The sequence below is a fragment of the Prionailurus bengalensis genome, chromosome B2 (genome assembly GCF_016509475.1).
Source record: "Prionailurus bengalensis isolate Pbe53 chromosome B2, Fcat_Pben_1.1_paternal_pri, whole genome shotgun sequence".
Taxonomy (NCBI): domain Eukaryota; kingdom Metazoa; phylum Chordata; class Mammalia; order Carnivora; family Felidae; genus Prionailurus; species Prionailurus bengalensis.
The window spans coordinates 4,048,756-4,069,215 of NC_057349.1; the positions used below are offsets into that span (position 1 = coordinate 4,048,756).

Consider the following 20,460-nt stretch of genomic DNA (forward strand, 5'->3'; position numbering starts at 1 on the left):
AAATACACGGATCCCTTCGGAGAGTTTGCAAAACTCCACTATAGGATTACACTGTTTAAACAAAATATGCAGTTTGAAGAATACAGTTTGAACCTTACTTGTGGCATTGGACTGTGGGCCATTTTCCCTTAGTATATTTACTCCTATTTTGGGGAATCTGCTCTTGGCTACTTCCTCTGCTAGGGTTACTGCTAAGTCATGCTGTGCCTTTGAGCAAATTAGAAATTATCAGACCTTAGGGGCGCCTGGGTGACTCAGTCGGTTGAGCATCTGACTTCGGCTCAGGTCATGATCTCGCGGTTCGTGAGTTCAAGCCCCGCGTCGGGCTTTGTGCTGACAGCTCAGAGCCCGGAGCCTGCTTCGGATTCTGTGTCTCCCTCTCTCTCTGCCCCTTTCCCGCTCATGCTGTCTTTCTCTCTCTCTCAAAAATAAATAAACATTAAAAAAAAAAAGAAATTTTTCTTCTTCTGGGCAGACTAAGCAAAAAAAAAAAAAGCCCTAATTTTTCTTCTTTTTAACCATTTTTTTGGCTTATCAGGTACCTGATGACTTTGCAATGTCAAGAACCAGGATTTTCATTAAAGGAAGAAAGGAACTATTATCCCAATTCTCCTGGCTCCCCCTCCATGCCTTAAAAGCAGACTGAATAATGCCACTTAAAGACTTTCACATCCTAATCCCCGGAGCCTGTCAACATGTGATTTCGCGTGGCAAAGCGCACATGACATACGTGGTTAAGTTAAGGATTTTGAGGTGGGAACACTGTCCTGAGTTTTCAAGTGAGTCCAATATGATTGCAATCGTCCTTATAAAGAGGGAGGCAGGAGGGTCAGGCTTCGAGAGAAAGACCTAAAGATGTTTTGCTGCTGCCTTTAAAGATGCAGGAAGGGGCTGTGAGCCAAGGAAAGCTGGTGACTTCTAGAAGCTGGAAGAGGTAAGGAAATGGATTCTCCCCTAAAGCCTCCAGGGAGAATGTGCCCTGGGAGACCCCTTGGTTTTTGGTCCAGTGTAACCCATTTTAGACTTTTGACCTCCGGAACTGGGAGTCACGAAGTTTGTGTTAATTTGTTACAGCAGCAACAGGGAACCAATACAAAGGAACCAAGGAGTTAAACTAAGGGGCTGACTCCAGTTGGCTCTCTGGGGGAGTCTGGGGAGTCAGACCTGAGAGGAAACTCAACCACGGCAGTTTGAAGCTAATGATGCGAGAGAGGGCGGGCCCTCACTTCATTTATCAGGGCCAAGAGTGAAACTGGAAGTATCCGGTAGCAACCACAGACCAAAAACTACGACTCACAACCAAGACACAATCCAAGAAATCAGGAGTCGAGCAGAGCCTGGAGTACAAAAGGTTCAGAGAAGAAGCCGGAAGGAAGGGTTCAGGGTATTGGTTTGCACCGCTCTTGGGGACATCCCGAGCGTAATCGGAAACTGGCTCCTGGACTCAGAGGGCAGGGAGAGACTGAAGAAAGAGGCAGGCCACTCCAGGTTGGTAGGTGACGGGTTTTAATAATAGCAAAGGAAATGTGCATGCGACACTTGTCGTGGGTGGCAGCGAAATGAATGGATCTCTGCACCCACCTCCAAATCTTCAAAGTTTATAACGAGGCCCCAACTGGGTGTTCTCAACACCACATCACCATCTCAAGGCCACGTCCTTGGAGCAGGCTCTGGAAGCAGGAAGGACAAGCGGGACCCACATTCCTAGGACAGAGGAGAGGGCGAGGAGGCTCTGAGAGCCCAGGTCTAGCTCATGGGTCAGCTGGTGGTCACACGTTTTTGATGACGTTCCCCAACACAGGGTCGCTTCATGAGTAGCTATCGGAGTAGCCAACGTCCACATTTATTAGCATGTGGGCACCAAAAGCTTAAGGAAAGTCTAGCTGACTTACCAGAACCCCTGGGAACGTCTCGTTTATTGGGGACCTACTATTGGTCAGCATAAATATTTCATTTAATTTGTGCAATCCCCCCACGAGTTCAGTATTAGAACCTTGCTTTACTGATGTAGAAACCAATTCACAGAAGGCGGGTCACTTGTCCAAGGCCACAGAAAACACCAGGAAGTGAAGGTGGGGTTGACGTCATTTCTCCGATCCTAAGAGCTTTGCTGTTTCCTCCACACCATGGCCCCTTCCTTTCAGGAAAAATGCTTGTTGACTTTTTTTGGTTGCATGCACAGTTCTGAGCAGAAAAACATGATGTCACCTTTCGAGACACTCATTTTATCAGTGGGGACTTGAAAATGAAGTTAAAAATTAAGCAGCAGAGTCAAACCCAGGCTCTCTGCTCTGAGAATGTGGGGCCAAACCTGATGCTGTCTGACTGCCACGTGGCTAATTATTTATTCTTGTGAAACTCTGTGGAATTATTTGAAAGGGAGGAAGGGACAGAAACTTCTTCAAGTAGCCTTGTAGTCTAGGGCTTAAAATACTGGTTTAATGGCAAAGGTAAGTGCTTTTATTCTTTTTGGGTCTGAAGATAATTACTAATCAATCAGATATCCATTAAAGGGAGGGAGCACTTTGAGGGGAAGTCAGAGGAACACCATGAAAGCAGCCTAAGGATTCCTGTCTGGGAACGGTTTCTGGCTTCAAAATGAAGAAGAGACTTTCTAAAACGTGCAATCGATTCAATCGATACTCTAGAGCACGGCTTGAGAGGCCACCGATGTCCATGGACACTGGACAATGGTCCCTTCTCTGGGGATTCTGTATTAACTGTGGCACCTTGAGGAGCTGGGTGGGTTTCACTGTGGGATAAAATGCTGGATCAGAACTAACAAGGCTTGGATTTGGGGACTGTGACTGATGAGTCTTTTCAGATTGCCACGTATATTTGAAATGATGTCTCAAAAAAAAAAGGCGAATAGGAAGTTGTGAATAAGATAAAAGCAAGAGAACGTACATGCTTGTGGAGCTCACTTGGCTCCTTCCCCTCAGAGCTCAGGGAAGATGCTGAGAGAGACCATGATGAGCACCCACAGGTGCTCCGATGGGAAGCTCTTGGTGAAGACTGAAGAAGGTGCCTTCTCCCAACCTGCCAGAGAAGGTCCCTAGTCCAAAGCCCTGGAAGGCAAGCCTGAGGTTGTCACTTGGAGGAAAGGGTCAAGGGGAATCCTGCACATCTCCTGGCGAGCCGAGCTGTGAGTCCCCCAAGGCACTGACCCAACTGCACTTGATTTTGGCGTTACTCTGCTTTCTAGGATCACCCACTCTTGGTGCTTGATATGGTTTTTCTTTTTCTTTTTCTTTCTTTCTTTTTTTTTTCGCGATTAAATCCATAAGTGAATTGACCGCATGACATAAATTACCTCCTGGAATAACCAGTTTTACTTCAGCCCTACTGATTTTTCAGAAAGGTAGGGGCAGGTGACACAAAGGGGCCTCAGTCTTACTAACATGGAAGAAACTGCTTCTTGTTCTCTGATGTTCTCCGATGTTCTAGCAAGATGCATCCCTTATTCTCCCATCTCGTGGATTCTAGTAGAAGAACCCACTTAAATGTTTTGTTTTCTTTATTTGAGAGAGAGAGAGAGAGAGAGAGCAAGTGGAGGAGAGAGGGGCACAGGGAGAGAGAGAGAATCAATCCCAAGCAGGCTTCAGGCTCAGCAGGGAGCCCGACGCGGGACTCAATCCCACAACCCTGGGAACATGACCTGAGCCAAAGACAGGAGTTGGACGCTCAACCGGCTGTGCCACCCAGGCGCCCTGGAAGAACCCACTTTCCAAAGGAAATGTTTAAAACCAGTTTAATGATGAATCAGAAGCACTTCTCCAGAAATGCATAAATCGGGACTGATTCACCTGAGAGGTCCCGAGTGCCAATCTGATGCCTGTTTATTATTATTGCTGTAGTTAATGTCAATAACCGTTTACAACGTACATTTTACAATCAGAAGGCAAGCTTCAGACCTTTTTTTCCACTCACAATAGTCCTGTGAAGTAATGTTATCCCCATACTTCCTGATTGTTTCTATTTCGTATTCAACTAAAGCTCCCCTAGTGTATGAAATTGTGAAAAAGCTGAAATGAAAAAGCTCAGCTTGTGAATGGCAGGGAAGAACGCAGACCCTGGATACCCTTTGAACCACAGGTTCATGCTCTTTCAGCCACATGTAACATTTACTCTGAGCAAACTGGGGGATTGGACTAACAGAGATGATGCAAGACAGGCTGGGAATTAGGGGAAATCTAAGCAATCGAAAGACCACTATAATGAAACAGTGAGTTCCAGGCTGAGACCAATAGGAAAAAACGATTCTTTTGCTCAGGCCTAAACCATATTGTCTACGTTGTTAATTTTATATCAAATACAACTCAATATTGTATCATGAAATTATTTTTAACGTTTATTATTGAGAGACAGAGAGACACAGAGCGTGAGCAGGGGAGGGGTAGAGAGAGGGAGAGACATAGAATCGGAAGCAGGCTCCAGGCTCTCAGCCATCAGCACAGAGCCCGACGCGGGGCTCGAACTCACAGACTGAGAGATCATGATCGGAGCTGAAGTCGGTCGCTTAACCGACTGAACCACCCAGGCGCCCCGCATGAAATTATTTTTTTTTTTTTAATTTTTTTTTTCAATGTTTATTTATTTTTGGGACAGAGAGAGACAGAGCATGAACGGGGGAGGGGCAGAGAGAGAGGGAGACACAGAATCAGAAACAGGCTCCAGGCTCTGAGCCATCAGCCCAGAGCCCGACGTGGGGCTCGAACTCCCGGACCGCGAGATCGTGACCTGGCTGAAGTCGGACGCCCAACCGACTGCGCCACCCAGGCGCCCCTGAAATTATTTTTAAAAGATAGACTTTCGTCTCATTTCTTTTCCATTTTCCTATATCTATAGTTTTGACTCTCTGACTCACGAGGTTTTAGACATGTCACTGTGGAATGGAGGGTCCTTAACCATGCTTACAAGTGGACCCAGACTCAAACCACTGTCTCCGAGCGCCTATCGGTCGTGACAAGGCACGGGTCCTGTCGTTTCATGGGCTCCTGCGATTACTTTAGGAAAATCGTTTCCATTACTACGTCCCGAGGGCCCCTAGGCTACAGTGGTTTGGGAGGTCTGCCCGATTTCTCTGTCTCGTGCAAAGGACACAGGAAGTTCACAACTGAAGTCAGCTATTGAGACAAAATTCAAAACAGCCTGTTGAGTCGGGTAAGCTAAGGCGGGGTGGCGACAGATACAAGGGAAAGGAAGGTTTGTGGCAGGATCGCGCTAACAAAAACAGCAAGAAAAGGCAGTCGTTTTTATTTTTAACTATTCGAAGCTCGACTGGAAAGGATTTTCACCATCAAATGTCCTTCTTGAAGAAATGACTAAAAAAAGTAAAGCCATGTACCTTCCCCTGTGGAACCCTCCCGAAAGAGCCTACCCTACTGCATTCTAGGCTGTGCTTCAAATATGAGCATATAGGGGAAGTGGCTCTAGCGGACAGAGGCAGCAGCAGGCTGGGCGTCAGGAGACCCGGTGCTGGCTCTTCGACCTGCTTGGCCTGCGTCCACTTCTCGGACTTCCCGCACAGCAGTTTTCTCAAGAGCTCGGTGAACGGTCGGGCAGAAGATCTCAGAGCGTCTTTCAGCTCTAGGGCTCGGGGCCTGCAGGACTTATCAGAGCGGTTGGTGGGGAATCTGTAGCTGGGGTGTGATGACTCTTGGTTGCACGTACGGTGAAAAAGTTGCCTTCAGGCAAGTCTTGGGATCTTACATAACAGGGGAAATCAGACAGAAAGTGGTCCAAACTCTGGGTAAACGAGGCGTCCATTCCATTTTGCTTCAGCTAGGATCTGAGTGAAACGCACTGACCCGGGCTCCTGATCTCAGCCAGATGTTTGCAAGGCTCGTAAGCCCTCCACGGCAGGACGAAAGCCAATATGATTCCTGGTGCTGACCTTCTCTTGTTTAGCAACTGGGCATCCATCTAGGTCCAGGTAAACAAAAAAGAAAATTTCAAAACTTAGATGGGCAGATCTTATTCTTAGAATTCAGGAGACACTTGGCGAGCAGAAGACTGTCCTGTCTGTGTTACCGAAGGCCCAATCATCGATCTTTCACACTAGCGGCTTCTCGGTATAACACAAGTGTCTACAAGTTGTAAAAAAACAAAACAAACAAACAGCAAAAGCACTTAGCAGATATGGAAAATCCTTTAAAATAATGTGACCACCGTGTCCCATAACCCAGAATTAGCCACTGCTGGCGCTTATGTGAACCTGCCTCTCTTTCTGGGGACGTGCAGCTATCAACACGGGCGCGAATGATGGGGGGACAAAATTCTTCATCTTCTCATTCTTTATGAGCCTCTATCCTAAAGTCATAGGTTATGAACATCCCTGACGGTGCAGATAAGTCTTGTTCAATTTGTGTGCAGAAAGAATGCAAAGTTTTGAGCGATGAAATATAAGCATGATCCAGTATTTGTAAAGTTTAGGAATGGCTGCCATATTGACAGCGATCTCAGGATGAGGATTGTTCCTAAAGGAAATCAATGTATGTATCCACCGAGAGAGTTTGATTGCTATATGAGTATCAAATTTGGGGATCATGAATTCTCTTTTCCTGTCAAAATAACTGTGGATATATTTGGAATTGTAGTAGAAAGCCTCACTCAGTGTGATTTTACACATGGTTTGAAGAACTTTTCAGCCCAAGAAAGTGTCCAAATTGTGTGTAGCAAAGGCAACAATAAACATTTTAGAGCCTCAAAGGTAATACACGTTAAGTGTTATGCAATGTCCCCCTTCCTATTCAGAGAAGCCACAATACAGCATCGTTCTGGTTGTACAGAAGGGATGGCAACATGATCATAAGGAGAGAAAGGGCTATTCTGGAACTTTCTCCCCAGCTCCCGAGCTTTATTTAACTTTCCTGTCTTCTGACCCACCTTAAGCCGCAACACGCCTTGCCTTTGGTTCTCTGTGGCTTACAATTTTCTCTTTTAATTCTTGTGGCACACTCCAGAAAGAGGCTTACTCTTATAAGAATGAATGGTTGGAGAATTTAAATGACGAGGCTCTAAGTCACATAGCTGGTGCTTACAGCTGGATTTTCTTGTAAAAACTGAGTTTTCCATTAGCGTAAAAATCAAGAAGCATGCTCAAAATGTCAATCGTATAGCCATGTTGGATCAAAACTTTTCCTGGTGCTGAGAGAGGACCACGTTAACATGAGACAGTTATCTGTGTGCCGTGTTTCGGATTGTTGTTCACTCCGTAGATCAAAACCAGTCGTGGCGAAAGAGATTCGGGGCAGAGGGAAAGTCCACCACAGAGCCTACCACTGCCTCCAGAGGAGCCAAATGGACAAGAAGCCTTCGCCCAAGAAAGGTAAATCCTCCCCATCAAGACTACTTGCTGGAAGGCTGGAAGCCTATCTCCACGGCTCTTTTTCCTCTCTTTCTCTTCCTGTTTTCTTTTCCTTTCTTTTCCTTCTTTCTTTCTTTCTTTCTTTCTTTCTTTCTTTCTTTCTTTCTTTCTTTCTTTCTTTCTTTCTCCTTCCTTCCTTCCTTCCCTCTTTCTTTCTCTTTCTTTCTTTCTTTCTTTCTTTCTTTTTCTTTCTTTCTTTGTTTCTTTTTCTTTCTTTCTTTCTTTCTTTCTTTTGTCACCCATTATAAAGACTCTCTGAACAACATTGGACCAGCTCTGGCCCCTCGTCCTGTTACCCGTTGCTTTTTTTTAGGGAGCCCCACTGAGTTACCTCTTAGAAATCAAGGCAAATGCCCAACAGATCCTGGGACGTAAGGAACGGAATAAGTCTTGAAAAAGTCATTTTAAACAACTTGTGCATGAATTCCTGCCATGATGTGATTGCCAAGCGGCTTTGGAATCCTCCAGGGGCATGGAAAGAAGTCCTTCGCAGGCAAACAGTCCTATCACTGAGGCTGTTTGGCCATTACAAATGATTTCTTACATTTTTATCTGTTTGTTCACAGGCCCTCTTTTTGGTTCTCTTTAGTTCCATTTCTCCAAATCTACAGAAGAGATTGAATCCATCATTCGCTTGGGAACCCTTGCAACATTGGTCCCTCGTTGCGTTTTGTGGGGACTTTTAAAGAATGTGTTGCTCTTGTAACATATTGAATACTCGCCCGTTCCCATATCACCTCCAAACTCAGTAAAAGTGGCCCTTAGTTCTTTCTTTTTTTTAAATGTTTATTTATTTTTGAGAGAGGGACAGAGTGTGAGTGGGGGAGGGGCAGAGAGAGAGGGAGGCACAGAATCCGAAGCAGGCTCCAGGTTCTGAGCTGTCAGCACAGAGCCCAACACGGGGCTCGAACCCACAAACTATGAGATCGTGACCTGAGCTGAATTCGGGCACTTAACTGACTGAGCCACCCAGGAGCCCCGCTGTGTTAGTTCTTGAAAGCTGGGCATACGTGGAGGCAGGGTCTAGTGACATGACAAAGGTGTTTCCAAGTGAGCGTCACATTCAGGAGTCGGGGTGGGGGGGTGCTTGTTTCCACACACACTATCTCAGATATTTAAAAGTGAATCCTTGGGTGTTCCATCAGCTTCTTTCAAAGGCAGCTCTGTGGTAAGTATAAAGCTCCCAGCTTTACGGTAAATGAATATGCAAAATGGACAGGACCTCTGACTTGCAGCTAGGGGACCAGTTTGCTCCCCCCCCCCCCCCGCCGCCATCTCCCCCCCTCCCCCACTCACTTTACTGGGGACAATATGACATAAGCACCCTCCCTTAGACTTTCCTATAGTTACCATCTGCTTCCCACACCTCTGGAAAAAGGTCATATTTGCTTTGCTTGAATGTAAGAGCCCAGATTCATTGTCTTGAAGTCAATTTAAGAATATGGCCAAGGAGCACTGTAGTCATGGTTATTTTGGCGAGAGAAGGCAGTGGGGCCGAGCGAGGGCCCTGTTGTTTTCCAGGTGTAGTCTTGGGAGAAACGGAAAGACGGTGGCCTCGGTCAGGATGCTCAGTGCGTCCTTGCGTATTGTCTCCCAGCTCCAGGTTTCTGTTCGTTACGCTATGGACTGGCTCTCATCATGCACTTCTCAAACTTCACCATGATAACCCAGCGTGTGAGTCTGAGCATTGCGATCATTGCCATGGTGAACAGCTCTCAGCCGCATGGTCTATCCAACGCCTCCGCAGAAGGACCTCTGGCAGATGCCCTCAGCAACCCCAGCACATCCATCAAGGAATTTAACACAGGGGTAAGTACATCAGCATTACTTCCTGCTTATGGGTCTCTGAGTTCTCTTTGGGCCAGCTGTAACAGCTTACCAATTCCTTCTTCGTCAATGAGTTAAATAAAATGTTTATCACAGGATTGTAGAAGAATCAGGATTATACCCTATTGTTAAATTTTTTCCTTTAAACTATCAATTACTGCAGGGTTGGTTTTTTTTAATGTTTATTTACTCTTGAGAGGGAGAGAGACAGGGTTCGAGTAGGGGAGGGGTAGAGAGAGAGGGAGTCACAGAAGCCAAAGCGGGCTCCAGACTCCAGCTGACAGCACAGGGCCTGATGTGGGGCTCGAACCCACGAACTGTGAGATCACGACCTGAGCCGAAGTCAGACGCTTAACCGACTGAGCCACCCAGGCGCCCCTTACTGTAGATTTCTGATGTCACCTTTGTATTTCATGATTGTATTACCTTGGACCCAGCTTATTTATAATGACCTCTCTGCCTCCAGTCTACACATTCACATTCTTGTGCTCAAGAATACAAGACAGCTTCGGGGCGCCTGGGTGGCTCAGTTGGTTAGATGTCTGACTTTTGATCTCTGCTCAGGCCATGATCTCATGGTGGTAAGACTGAGCCCTGCATTGAGCCCCACGTCGGGTGTGAAGTCTGCTTAAGGTTCTCTCTCTCCTTCTGTCCCTGTCCCCTGCTCATACTCTTTCTCTCCCTCTCTCTCGACGTGCCGTGCTCCTCCAAAAACCTGGTCCCACTTCTCAGCACACTCAGATCTGCTGTCAGTGGCCCAGGGAAGGTCCTTGTTCTGAGCAGCTCAGAGTCCTGGTTAGTTTCTCAGCATTTGGTTTCACTCCAAATGCTACAAGTTTACTTTCGCTCTTCAACAAAAATGAACTTTCCTATTTCTCTTTGTGCAAATCAGAATCATCCTTCAAAGGGTGGTCCAAGTATTGCTTCCTTCCTGGGACCTTTGCAAGTTGTTTTTGTCTCTTCTCAAATTTCTCTTTGTCTCTTCAATTTATAGCATGATGCCACAAGCCTAGTAGGCTGCCAAAAATTATTTATTGGCTTACCTCATAAGAAGAATGTGATCTCATTAACGTGCAGTGCGTGTTTCAGGAAGTCATCTCTGCCAGGGCAGACCATAATTCCTCAACTTGATTTTAAGGACAGATTTTGATGAGAATTCAGGGAAGTTGTGCTTGCCTAATATTTTTGAAATAGAAGTCAACATGTCACCGAACTTTTCCCGGAAGCACACTAAGTTAAAGGAATCTCTTTCTCAGGTGAAATCTCTCTCAATGGCTGTTTTTCATGCACCTCTTCTTACCACGTAATCATTTCTTTATCTCTTTCCTTCTTCATTTCCTTTGTTTCTACTCTTCCTCTGAAAGGAGCAAATTAGGGGTATAATTGGTTGCACGTTTGGAAGAGGTGGAATATTTGCTAGGTAACAAACACAGATAAGTAGATTTTTATACCAGGATCCCACCAACCCAAGCAGCACTGGTTTTAAAGTCGGTTTTTGCAGGGCACCTGGGTGGCTCAGTCGGTTAAGCGTCCGACTTCAGCTCAGGTCATGATCTCGCGGTCCGTGAGCTCAAGCCCCGCGGCGGGCTCTGTGCTGACAGCTCGGAGCCTGGAGCCTGCTTCGGATTCGGTGTCTCCTTCTCTCTCTGACCCTTCCCCACTCACACTCTGTCTCTTTCTCAAAAATAAGTGAAGATTAAAAAAAATTTTTAATAAAAAAATAAAGTAGATTCTCGTAAAAGAACTTCTTAGCGAAGCATTTTCTTTTTTTCCGCCCCCCAGGCCTCTGTATATGAATGGAGCCCAGAGACTCAGGGCATCATCTTTAGCTCCATCAGCTATGGGATAGTAGTGACTCTGATCCCAAGTGGATATTTGGCAGGGATATTCGGAGCAAAACAGATGCTTGGTGCTGGTTTGCTGATCTCCTCCCTCCTCACCCTCTTTACACCGCTGGCTGCTGACTTCGGAGTGATTTTGGTTATTGTGATTCGGATGATCCAGGGCATGGCCCAGGTATCCAGATACTTTCGCGTTCGGAGCGGGACACAGGTACCTGAACTGTACTGAGACCGAAGGTCTTAATGATGTTCATTTCAGGGCATGGCCTGGACAGGTCAGTTCACCATCTGGGCAAAGTGGGCTCCCCCACTCGAACGAAGCAAACTCACCAGCATTGCGGGGTCAGGTAAGGATATACACGTGCATTAGAGCTTTGGAATCGGCCTCACCCAAACGCGTCTTTTCTTCTCTGCCTGGGATGTCTGGCGGGGGGGGGGGGGGGGGGGGGGGGAGGGACGGGCAGGAGAAAGTGCCACCAAGAGATTGAACAACGTGAGACGGTTACATAGCCTCTGTAAGAGAGAGCTACCTCGGTGCTGTAAAGCCACTGGGGTTTAGAAGCGGCTGTGAGCTGGGGTAGTCAGAAACGCATTGTGGGAAAACGTTTGGAACTTGGGTCTGCATAAATGTAAGACCATCAAGTGAATCTATATAATACTTCCCTAATGGCGCTGAAACACCATTTCAGCAAAGACACACAAGCGGGAATTAAGTCGAGCAGATTTCACAGCGGTAAGGAGAGACAGACATCAGCCTGGGAAGGAGAGTCTGAAGAGCCCAACTGATTCTGAGCTCTTTGCTGTTCTGGGCTAATCTTCACAACTGTCTGACCATTAAGTACGTTGTAAGCTCCCGTGTTACCAAAGAGGGAATTAACCCGTGCGCGAGATCGCGTGGATTGTCCACATGCGAACCGCCGGCGGGTGGCCAGAGCGGCTGCGCGCGAGCCGATGACGGGACTCCAGGACTTCGCTGCCGACGACATGCGCCCTAACGGGGGCCAGAGGCGCTCACTGGTGTTCGGGGAGCCGCGCTGCAGTGTCAGGAGGCGCATCAGTATTGTTGGTCCATCCCAATTACTCCACGTGGCTGTCCCGGGGGGGACCCGTGAGCGGGAAGAGAGGCCGTCCTCACGCAGTGATTCTGAGTCGGCCTCCTCGCTGCCGGGACAACGTCCAGGGAGAACGCTCAGTCTTGTCGTAAGTGTTTCTTCTCCCTCTTCTCCTCAGGGGCAGCGTTTGGGTCCTTCATCATCCTCTGCGTGGGGGGACTAATCTCCCAGGCCTTGGGCTGGCCGTTTATCTTCTACGTCTTTGGTGAGTCCCTTTCCCTTCTGTCCCGAGCGCCCCGTGTCCCAGCCGTTCAGCGTGATGCCCACGTTCTCTGTCCCCCGTGCCCACAAGAGAGAACGGGCCCTTTGTGGAACAGAAGGTGACGAAGGCCGCTGAGGACCGGTGGCTCCCTCACCCCAGTCTAGGAGATGACACTCGGCGCGGGGCTGGCCTCTGAGGAACGGGGAGCACGGCCTTCCGCTCCCAGCCCTGGCGTCTTCTGCAGACTCTCCACCACCGCGTCAGAAATGCCGGCTCTAGTGGCCCCGTGGTTGGCACGTCAATGTCACCGAGAGTTGGCGACACACACTTGAAACGCGTCTTCGTATTTTATTACAGTTGCTATCGCTGCAAAGATGCTTTGACCTATTCTCTGCCAGGCAGATCTTGCAAAGCTTGATTTACTCGCACCCCCCCCAGGGAGACCTCCAAGCCTTATCCTGTCAGATACCGTCTTCCTGCCCTCTGTGGTGCTCACTGATCATTCCCTCTCTAGGCTATGCCGGCACACATCTATTTGCCCCCCTCCCTCCCCACGAGACTGTGAAATTGTGAGGCAAGGAATCTATTCTATAATTTTTTTTTTATCACTTTGGTACTATCATAGCGCCTGGCTTCTTGCTCGATAAATAAAAGAATGGACGGATCCCGTCATTAGAGGGAATTTAAAGAACATTAGTCCCCAGAGACTGTTAACATCGAATCTTCTTCCGATGACCCATCTCAGCCACGAGACACAGGCCTGTTCTCTTGTTCTGACCAAAGGATGCCATCCAAGACGGTTCTGGCTTGCAAGGCTTCCTCACTAATGATGCTAATCCCGGGTCATTTCGGTCCGCACGTGTTAATCACGTACCGTCAAGGAATATTTCTTCCGGAAATCCCTAACGGATGCATTGTTTGAATACAAATAACACCGTCTTTTGCAAATATGCCAGAAACTTGGCCTCGCCCCACCGATTTTCTGGCAGGTGGTTTCATGTATGTACGATTCCTGTCTTCTTCAATCCTGACTATTCACATCTTCCAAAGTAAGACAATAATGTGTGTCATAAGAAACACTATAACTACTGGGGCCCTAAGAGTAATTAACCAGCTGCGCAGCGGTACGATCCCCCCCCCCCCCGCCACCCCCGTGTTCTCTCCAGACGGCTCTGACATTGACAGGTGGCGCTCTGTGTTTGACAGGTGGAGACTGGAGAGCTTTTTTTTCTTTTTAGAAGAATTTTTTTTTTAGAAGAATTGAAATAAGGAAAGTTTAGGTCCTTTGGTGGAATAAGCATGACCCGCTCAGCGTGTTTTGAGGGACAGGCGCGCCATTTCGGAGGACACCCCCTTCCCCCAGCATACAAATCTACCTGAAAATTAATTGGGTCCCGGCTTCCCAGGTAGCATTGGCTGCGTCTGCTGTCTCCTGTGGTTCACAGTGGTTTACGATGACCCCACGCATCACCCATGCATAAGCGTCCGGGAAAAGGAGCACATCGTGGCCTCACTGGCTCACCAGGTACAGGGCGCACCTCCCACCTGTGGCCCGTGCAGAGGTACCTAGGGCGGTGGTGGGGCTCACAGGAGAGGTCCCCTCGGGGCTGTTCCAACCCCACGTTGACGAGATATTTCCTTTCAGTCCAGTTCTCCTAGACGATCTGTCCCCATAAAGGCTATGGCCAGATGCCTACCGCTTTGGGCCATTTTCACGGGGTTTTTCAGCCATTTCTGGTTGTGCACCATAATCATAACATACCTCCCGACCTACATCAGCTCCGTGCTCCACGTTAACATCAGAGATGTGAGTATACTTCCGGTCCTTCTGGGGAAATGGTAACGGCAATGAGGAGACACGGCTCTGTGCTGCCCACGGCGTCCCGCCCTTGCACGTAACCCCTCATACAACCTTCACGATGACCTTGAGAGAGGCATTGTGATGACTGCCACTGTACGGACACGGGGACACGGAGACGGAAGATGACGTGCCTTGGTTTACACGACCGCTGACCAGCGGATCTGTGCGACACGGCCACACGGGCTGATTCCTCCGTTTCCCTTAGAGATTAATGTTACTTTTCTCCGGACACCAGTGTAATGCAGCGTGAGTGGCCCTCTTCCCTGAGACAGCGTTCTCCCCCTGTGGAAAAGGACACTAATTCCCTGAAAACGACCCCAACGTCCGTGGGGTGGGCCCACGGCGCCCGCCTGCCTGAACCTCCCTGGTGCCCTATGCACGTCCACGCTCACGGAGCACGTTTCCTTCCCTCAGAGCGGGGTTCTGTCATCCCTGCCCTTCATCGCTGCTTCAAGCTGCACGATTCTAGGAGGCCAGCTGGCAGACTTCCTTCTGTCCCGGAATCTTCTCAGACTAATCACTGTCCGAAAACTCTTTTCATCCCTAGGTAAGGACCGGGGCAAGGGCTTGGTTAACTGATCCTTTTTCCCACAAGTGGTCTGCGAGGGTTCCTGACGCTGCGACTTCATTGTCCAGGGCTCCTCCTTCCGTCTCTGTGTGCCGTGGCCCTGCCCTTCGTGGCTTCCAGTTACGTGACAACCATTATTTTGCTGATACTCATTCCTGGGACCAGCAATCTGTGCGACTCGGGGTTCATCATCAACACCTTAGATGTCGCCCCCAGGTAGAAACTTACACCTGTTTGTTCCCCTCGTGCACGGTCTTCCAGAGGTGCTAGGCCTCAGTCCTCCTCTTGCAACTCCTTCCCGTTATGACACGCGCAAGACGACAGAACGATAAATGATGACAGCTAACCGGAAATGTCACTAGGTGGCCACGACCTAAGGCATTTTAGAGCAACAGTTGCCGATCTTGGCCAGTAATCATTCAGATGAAAAGCTTCCCAAGCCTCCCCACCCGAGACTAAACCGCGTGCCCTGGGAAAGGGCCCACACACAGGTGTTCTGGAAAAGCTTTCAGAGTTGGTAATATTAGCTCCCTCAACTGTATGCAGTTGCCATGAGCCAAGCCCTACTCGATAGACATACATCGACACATCTGATCTCACAACTGCATGGGGTAGGCCCTATTGTTGTCCTCAGTCTAAATCATGATTTTTTTTTTAAGTTTATTTAGTCATTTTGAGAGAGAGACCAAGGGCACGATCACGGGAGGGGCAGAGAGAGAGGGAGAGAAAGAATCCCAAGCAGGCTCTGTGCCGTCAGCGCGGAGCCCGACACAGGGCTTGAACTCGTGAACTATGAGATCATGACCTGAGCTGAAATCAAGAGTCACACGCTTAACTGACTGAGCCACCCAGGTGCACCTGCCCTCACTTTAAACTGGAGAAGACGAAGCACAAGAAAGTTAAGTGACATGCCTAGGGTCACACAAAGGTGGAGCCAGGATTTGGATTCAGGCATTTTGTCCAGAGTCTGTTGTCCTGGGCACTGCACGAACTGCCTGCCATGCGGAGCAGCCTTGGGATGTGGATCGGGGTGAATCCTGGTCTCCGGGGAGACTGAGGTCATCCCTGGTTGTTGACCTGGCAGAGAGATGATTTCAGGGTTGGCAAACAGACATTGCCCTGAATGTCTCTAGGTGAACAAAACACAGCATTAAGCAAAATGACTTTGCTGTAATAACCGAACTGCCTTAAAGCTGAGTTGCTGAAAAGCCTTAGACAGCTTTCTATATAGAATCATCTGTTGGGGCGCCCCAGTGGCTCAGTCGGCTGAGCGTCCAACTCTTGATCCCAGCTCAGGTCATGATCCCAGGGTCATGGGTTCGAGCCCCGTGTCGGGTTCTGCCCTGACAGTGTGGAGCCTGCTTGGGATTCTCCCTCTCTCTCTGCCCTTCTCCCCTCCTCTCTCTCTGGCTCTCCTTCCAAAATAAATACATTAATTAACTAGATGAAATTCAACAGAAAATAAAAAGGAAACCATCTGTGAAATGTTCACCCCGCAGGTACGCAAGTTTCCTCATGGGAATCTCCAGGGGCTTTGGGCTCATCGCGGGGATCATCTCTTCCACAGCCACCGGATTCCTCATCAGCCAGGTTGGCCAGTTTATTGAAGTCTGCAAGCAGCAGGCACCGCTTGAGGCGCTGGGGCGTCACGGCGGGGCCCCCGCCCTCCACGACTGTACGGTCCGACCGAGACAACAAGCACGGGTGTCAACACAACCACTCTATTCACAGGGGACTCGGAAAGACAGTCTTGTTAGGTCGGGTTTCCCAGGGAAAGAACAGTATAGGCCGAACCTCTACAAATGACTGGATGTTACCTTGATGAGAATGGGCAGAGGTGGAGAGAACAGAGCCCAGGTGGCCTCCCGGAGCAAAAGCATGAGGCAGTTGTTGGTTCTGACCCGAGGGAATGGCACACGTCAAGGGATGATAAGGGGTGAAGACAGAGGGGCAGGAGACAAAGATTATGAAGTCTGTTCAGACCAATTCTAATTAGAAAAAAATTACAAAACGGAAACACCAAGTGTCCCAAGGCCACTGTAAAAAAAGAGAAGCGAAGTCATGGTGAAGAGGTCATGGCTGTGGTCATGGGCCGTGAGGCTGGCTCAGTGGGAAGCGAGGGCTAGGAGGCCCCCAGAGAAAAGCGGAGCCAGCCTGCGGTGGCAGGATGACAAGAGTCAGCTTACAAAAAAGTTTTCTTTCTTTCTTTTCTCTCTCTCTTTTTTTTTTTTAGAGAAAGAGAAAGAATACGGTGGGGGAGGGGGCAGAGGGAGACAGAGGGAATCTTAAGCAGCCTCCACATTTGGTGTGGAGTGGGACACAGGGCTCGATCCCACAACCCTGGGATCACGGCCTGAGCTGAAATCAAGAGTCGGACGCTGAATCGACCGAGCCACCCAGGCGTCTCTCCCTCGTTTCATTTTTAATACGTCTCCATGTGATCTAGTTTCCAGGTTAATGTTCGACCAAATAGCTAGGAGTCCGCCGTGACTATAATGCCAGAAATGAACTACAAACTATGAGAAGGATCATCCCAGCCAAATACAACTCAGGCCGTGTTGAGATGTCCACCCAAGTGGGGCTGGTGACACTGATGTCAACAGCTAAGACCAAAACTAAACAGACAGAACGTAAGGGTGAGGTCTTAAACACGTCACTTTAAGGGCGCCTGGTTGGCTAGTCGGTTGAGCGTCGGACTTCCGCTCGGGTCACGGTCTCATGGTTCATGGGTTTGAGCCCCACATCGGGCTGTGTGCTGTCAGCACGGAGCCTGCTTCGGATCCTCTGGCCTCCTCCCTCTCTGTCCCTCTCCACCTTGTTCTCTCTCTCTCTCTTTCTCAAAAATAAATGTTTCCTTAAAAAAAAGTCACTTGAAGCATAACTTTCAATGAGGAATGTGATGTTTTCATGAATGTTGAGATCCAAATTTCTAGAAAGACATTAGTGTAGGTTAACTTATTTTGATTTAAAGAAAAATCCCTCTTAATCCAGTACCCAATGTTCGTTGTGGTGTCATTCTGTCCCCCCAAATTTTCACAAAACCTTCTTGGCTGTTGCACAGCATTCCCTAGATACTTTGAGATCAATGTTGCAATACTCGAAATGGAAGATTTCGAGAACGGGTGGAGAAGGAAACCTGAGGCTGATCATTCTGCACTCTCTGCCTCCAGGATTCTGTGTCTGGATGGAGGAATGTCTTTTTCCTATCTGCGGCTGTCAACATGTTTGGCATGTTTTTTTACATCACATTTGGACAAGCAGAAATCCAGGACTGGGCCAAAGAGAAGACCATCACCCGCCTCTGAGGATAGTGAGTTGCACACTTACGATGCTGACCATTAACTTTGCGACATGTTTTCCGTATTGTCCTTCTTCCTTCATATTCGTGGCCATAGCCTCAGCGTTTCTCCTCTGGCTTCCTGTTGGGTCTCCCTGGGGAGTTTCTAAAACACAAGGATGAGGGGTCCACCCGCAGAGACACTGAATGAACTGGTCTGTGGGGGAGCCCAGGTGCCCCTGGTGGTTAGACACGCTGCAGGGTTTCTAACATGCAGCCAGGGTTGACAACTGCTGGACACACTTGAAACGTCAATCCCTGTTGCCTTTGAAGTTTCCTCTTTGGGAAATACTGGATGAATCAATATCTGTGTGAAAATAGTCACTGATAAGTACCTTAGTGGGGGTGATTATGGACACAGAGAAGACCGGCTAGCAGCAATGGTCATGTGTTATAGAGCTCAGCATGGGACAGAAATTTCAGGCTGTAATCCACAGAATTAACTTTTTTATGGTTTGTATACATTGTACGAAACATGGGTGTTTATTTATGTGGTTAAATTCTATTAAAATTCACATGCTAAAATTGAATAGACCATTTTCAAATTATTTAGATTAGGATTATTTGCATCAGGCAAAACAGAGATCTACTTATCCTAGCTAGATTCCAGGGGATTCACGACCAGGAGATGACCAGGCACGGATTAAATGAATGAGGTTAACTAGAAATCAAGACAGAATTGAAAAGCTCAAGTGGAGGCAAGACGGGCACTTCCAGAAGGTACAAGGAGTAGCCTGGAGCATGTAACGAGAACCGAAGGGAGACCACAGAGGTGCTTTCAAATGAAATGATGATCTGTAAGGAGAAGAATACTGAAGCTATAACAAGGAAGAGAGTGCAGAACAATCTCACATACCAAAGAAGTCTCTTTCTGGGGGTTGAAAAAGATCGTTTGAACTTCTTCCTGTTTTCCCAGGACTCTCGAATCGTCATCAGTGCCTCCAACAGGAATTGATTCTGGTTCCTACCACGTAAAACACATGCTGTAGGCTGTGAGAGCTGGACTCTCACACACCTAGCTGGCTCTGGTTTTGCTGCAACTGTTCTAGAGAAGAAAACCCCACCATCTTTAAAAGCCCCGTAGAAGCGCGGGGGCCCAACCTTGGGCCACCTTAACGGATGAAGAGAAGCTCCTAATGCAGAACAACAGGTATTTCTGCTCAGGTGTTTTAGCACGATGCAAAGATGAGAACACTCTGGCTCTGTCCTCTGGGCATTTACAACATAGAGAGGAAGGGGAGTTTGTAGAAAACAAAAAGAAGAGAAAAAGAAGAGAGTCGCATAATGGATGGGCAAATTAAATACAGGGGAGAAAAGAATGAGAAATGGCAGACAACCCAATAGAAAAATGGGCCGATGTCTCGAACAGCGACTTCACGAAAGAGAAATTCTAAGTGGCTAAAGATATAAAAGGTGGTTAACTTCATTGGACAGTAGAGAAATGGAAATGGAAACCACAGTGAGACAGCACCACGCATATTAGCAGAATGGAGGACGAATTGAAACAAATATATTTATAAAACAATTACCTTTATTACATGAGATATACTCGCAAATTTTCAATTCTATTGAATAATGCCTTGGTCTATCCTATTATATTTCATTTTTCATAGGGGCGCCTGGGTGGCTCAGTTAGTTAAGCGTTCAGCCTTTGATTTCAGCCGAGGTCATGATCTCACAGCCGTGGGATCGAGCTCCTAGTGGGGCTCAGCGCGGGGCATGGACCCTCCTTGAGATTCGCTCTCTCCCTCTCCCTCATAAATACAAACATTCTATTTGAGTACAAGTCTTCTTACCTATCATTTTTATCAAGGTCGATTCTTGGTTAGGTCTTTCTCAAGAAAAAAATATATATACACTTTATAGGATATATTTTTTATATTATATATTTATATATAATATGTATTAAAAATATATACACATAAAAGAAGGTTGTTCGTAGCCATGCAAACCGATTTCCCTGGTGTATCGAGATTAGTGCTTTATACTACTCTGGATCTATGGTAACAGCTAGCCAGAACCCTCCAGGTGACCACAGGCACGTATCAGACAGACTCGGCTAACGGAAGAGCTCTACCTAATGGCCCAGCCCTGGTGTCAGGTCCGAGAGTTGGGGACGCAACCAGAGCTGGGCCAACAGAAGTCCTTCACGAGACTCTCTGACCTGGAGCCTGGACAGAACACCTTTCCTGTCTCACGGTGAAGATAGCAGGGTAAGGTTCCAGACGGCCAGGCAAAGGGGTTTTCCCTCTTGGAGGCTAAGAGAAGGAAAGTGACATGTAAGAAGGCAGTGGAAACGAGAGCCTGGGGTTGTGGGGGAGAAAGAAAGAAGGGGGAAGGGAA

The 20,460-nt window shown here is 47.9% G+C and overlaps 2 protein-coding genes across 2 annotated transcripts in view; one reads left to right on the top strand and one right to left on the bottom strand.

The window, feature by feature from the left end:
- The window catches only part of LOC122490296 (histone H2B type 1-A), a 348,434-nt gene that overhangs the window by 175,239 nt on the left and 152,735 nt on the right, over positions 1-20,460 (bottom strand). The window lies entirely within an intron of this gene.
- SLC17A2 (solute carrier family 17 member 2) lies at positions 2,307-18,647 on the top strand. The gene is made up of 13 exons (XM_043592868.1): positions 2,307-2,450; positions 5,785-5,935; positions 7,221-7,330; positions 8,967-9,178; positions 10,979-11,212; positions 11,297-11,384; positions 12,268-12,354; positions 13,758-13,876; positions 13,997-14,158; positions 14,627-14,759; positions 14,849-14,996; positions 16,280-16,370; positions 17,951-18,647. Exons 3-13 carry the CDS (start codon positions 7,303-7,305, stop codon positions 18,083-18,085), a joined length of 1,437 nt encoding a protein of 478 aa, XP_043448803.1. The 5' UTR covers positions 2,307-2,450; positions 5,785-5,935; positions 7,221-7,302; the 3' UTR covers positions 18,086-18,647.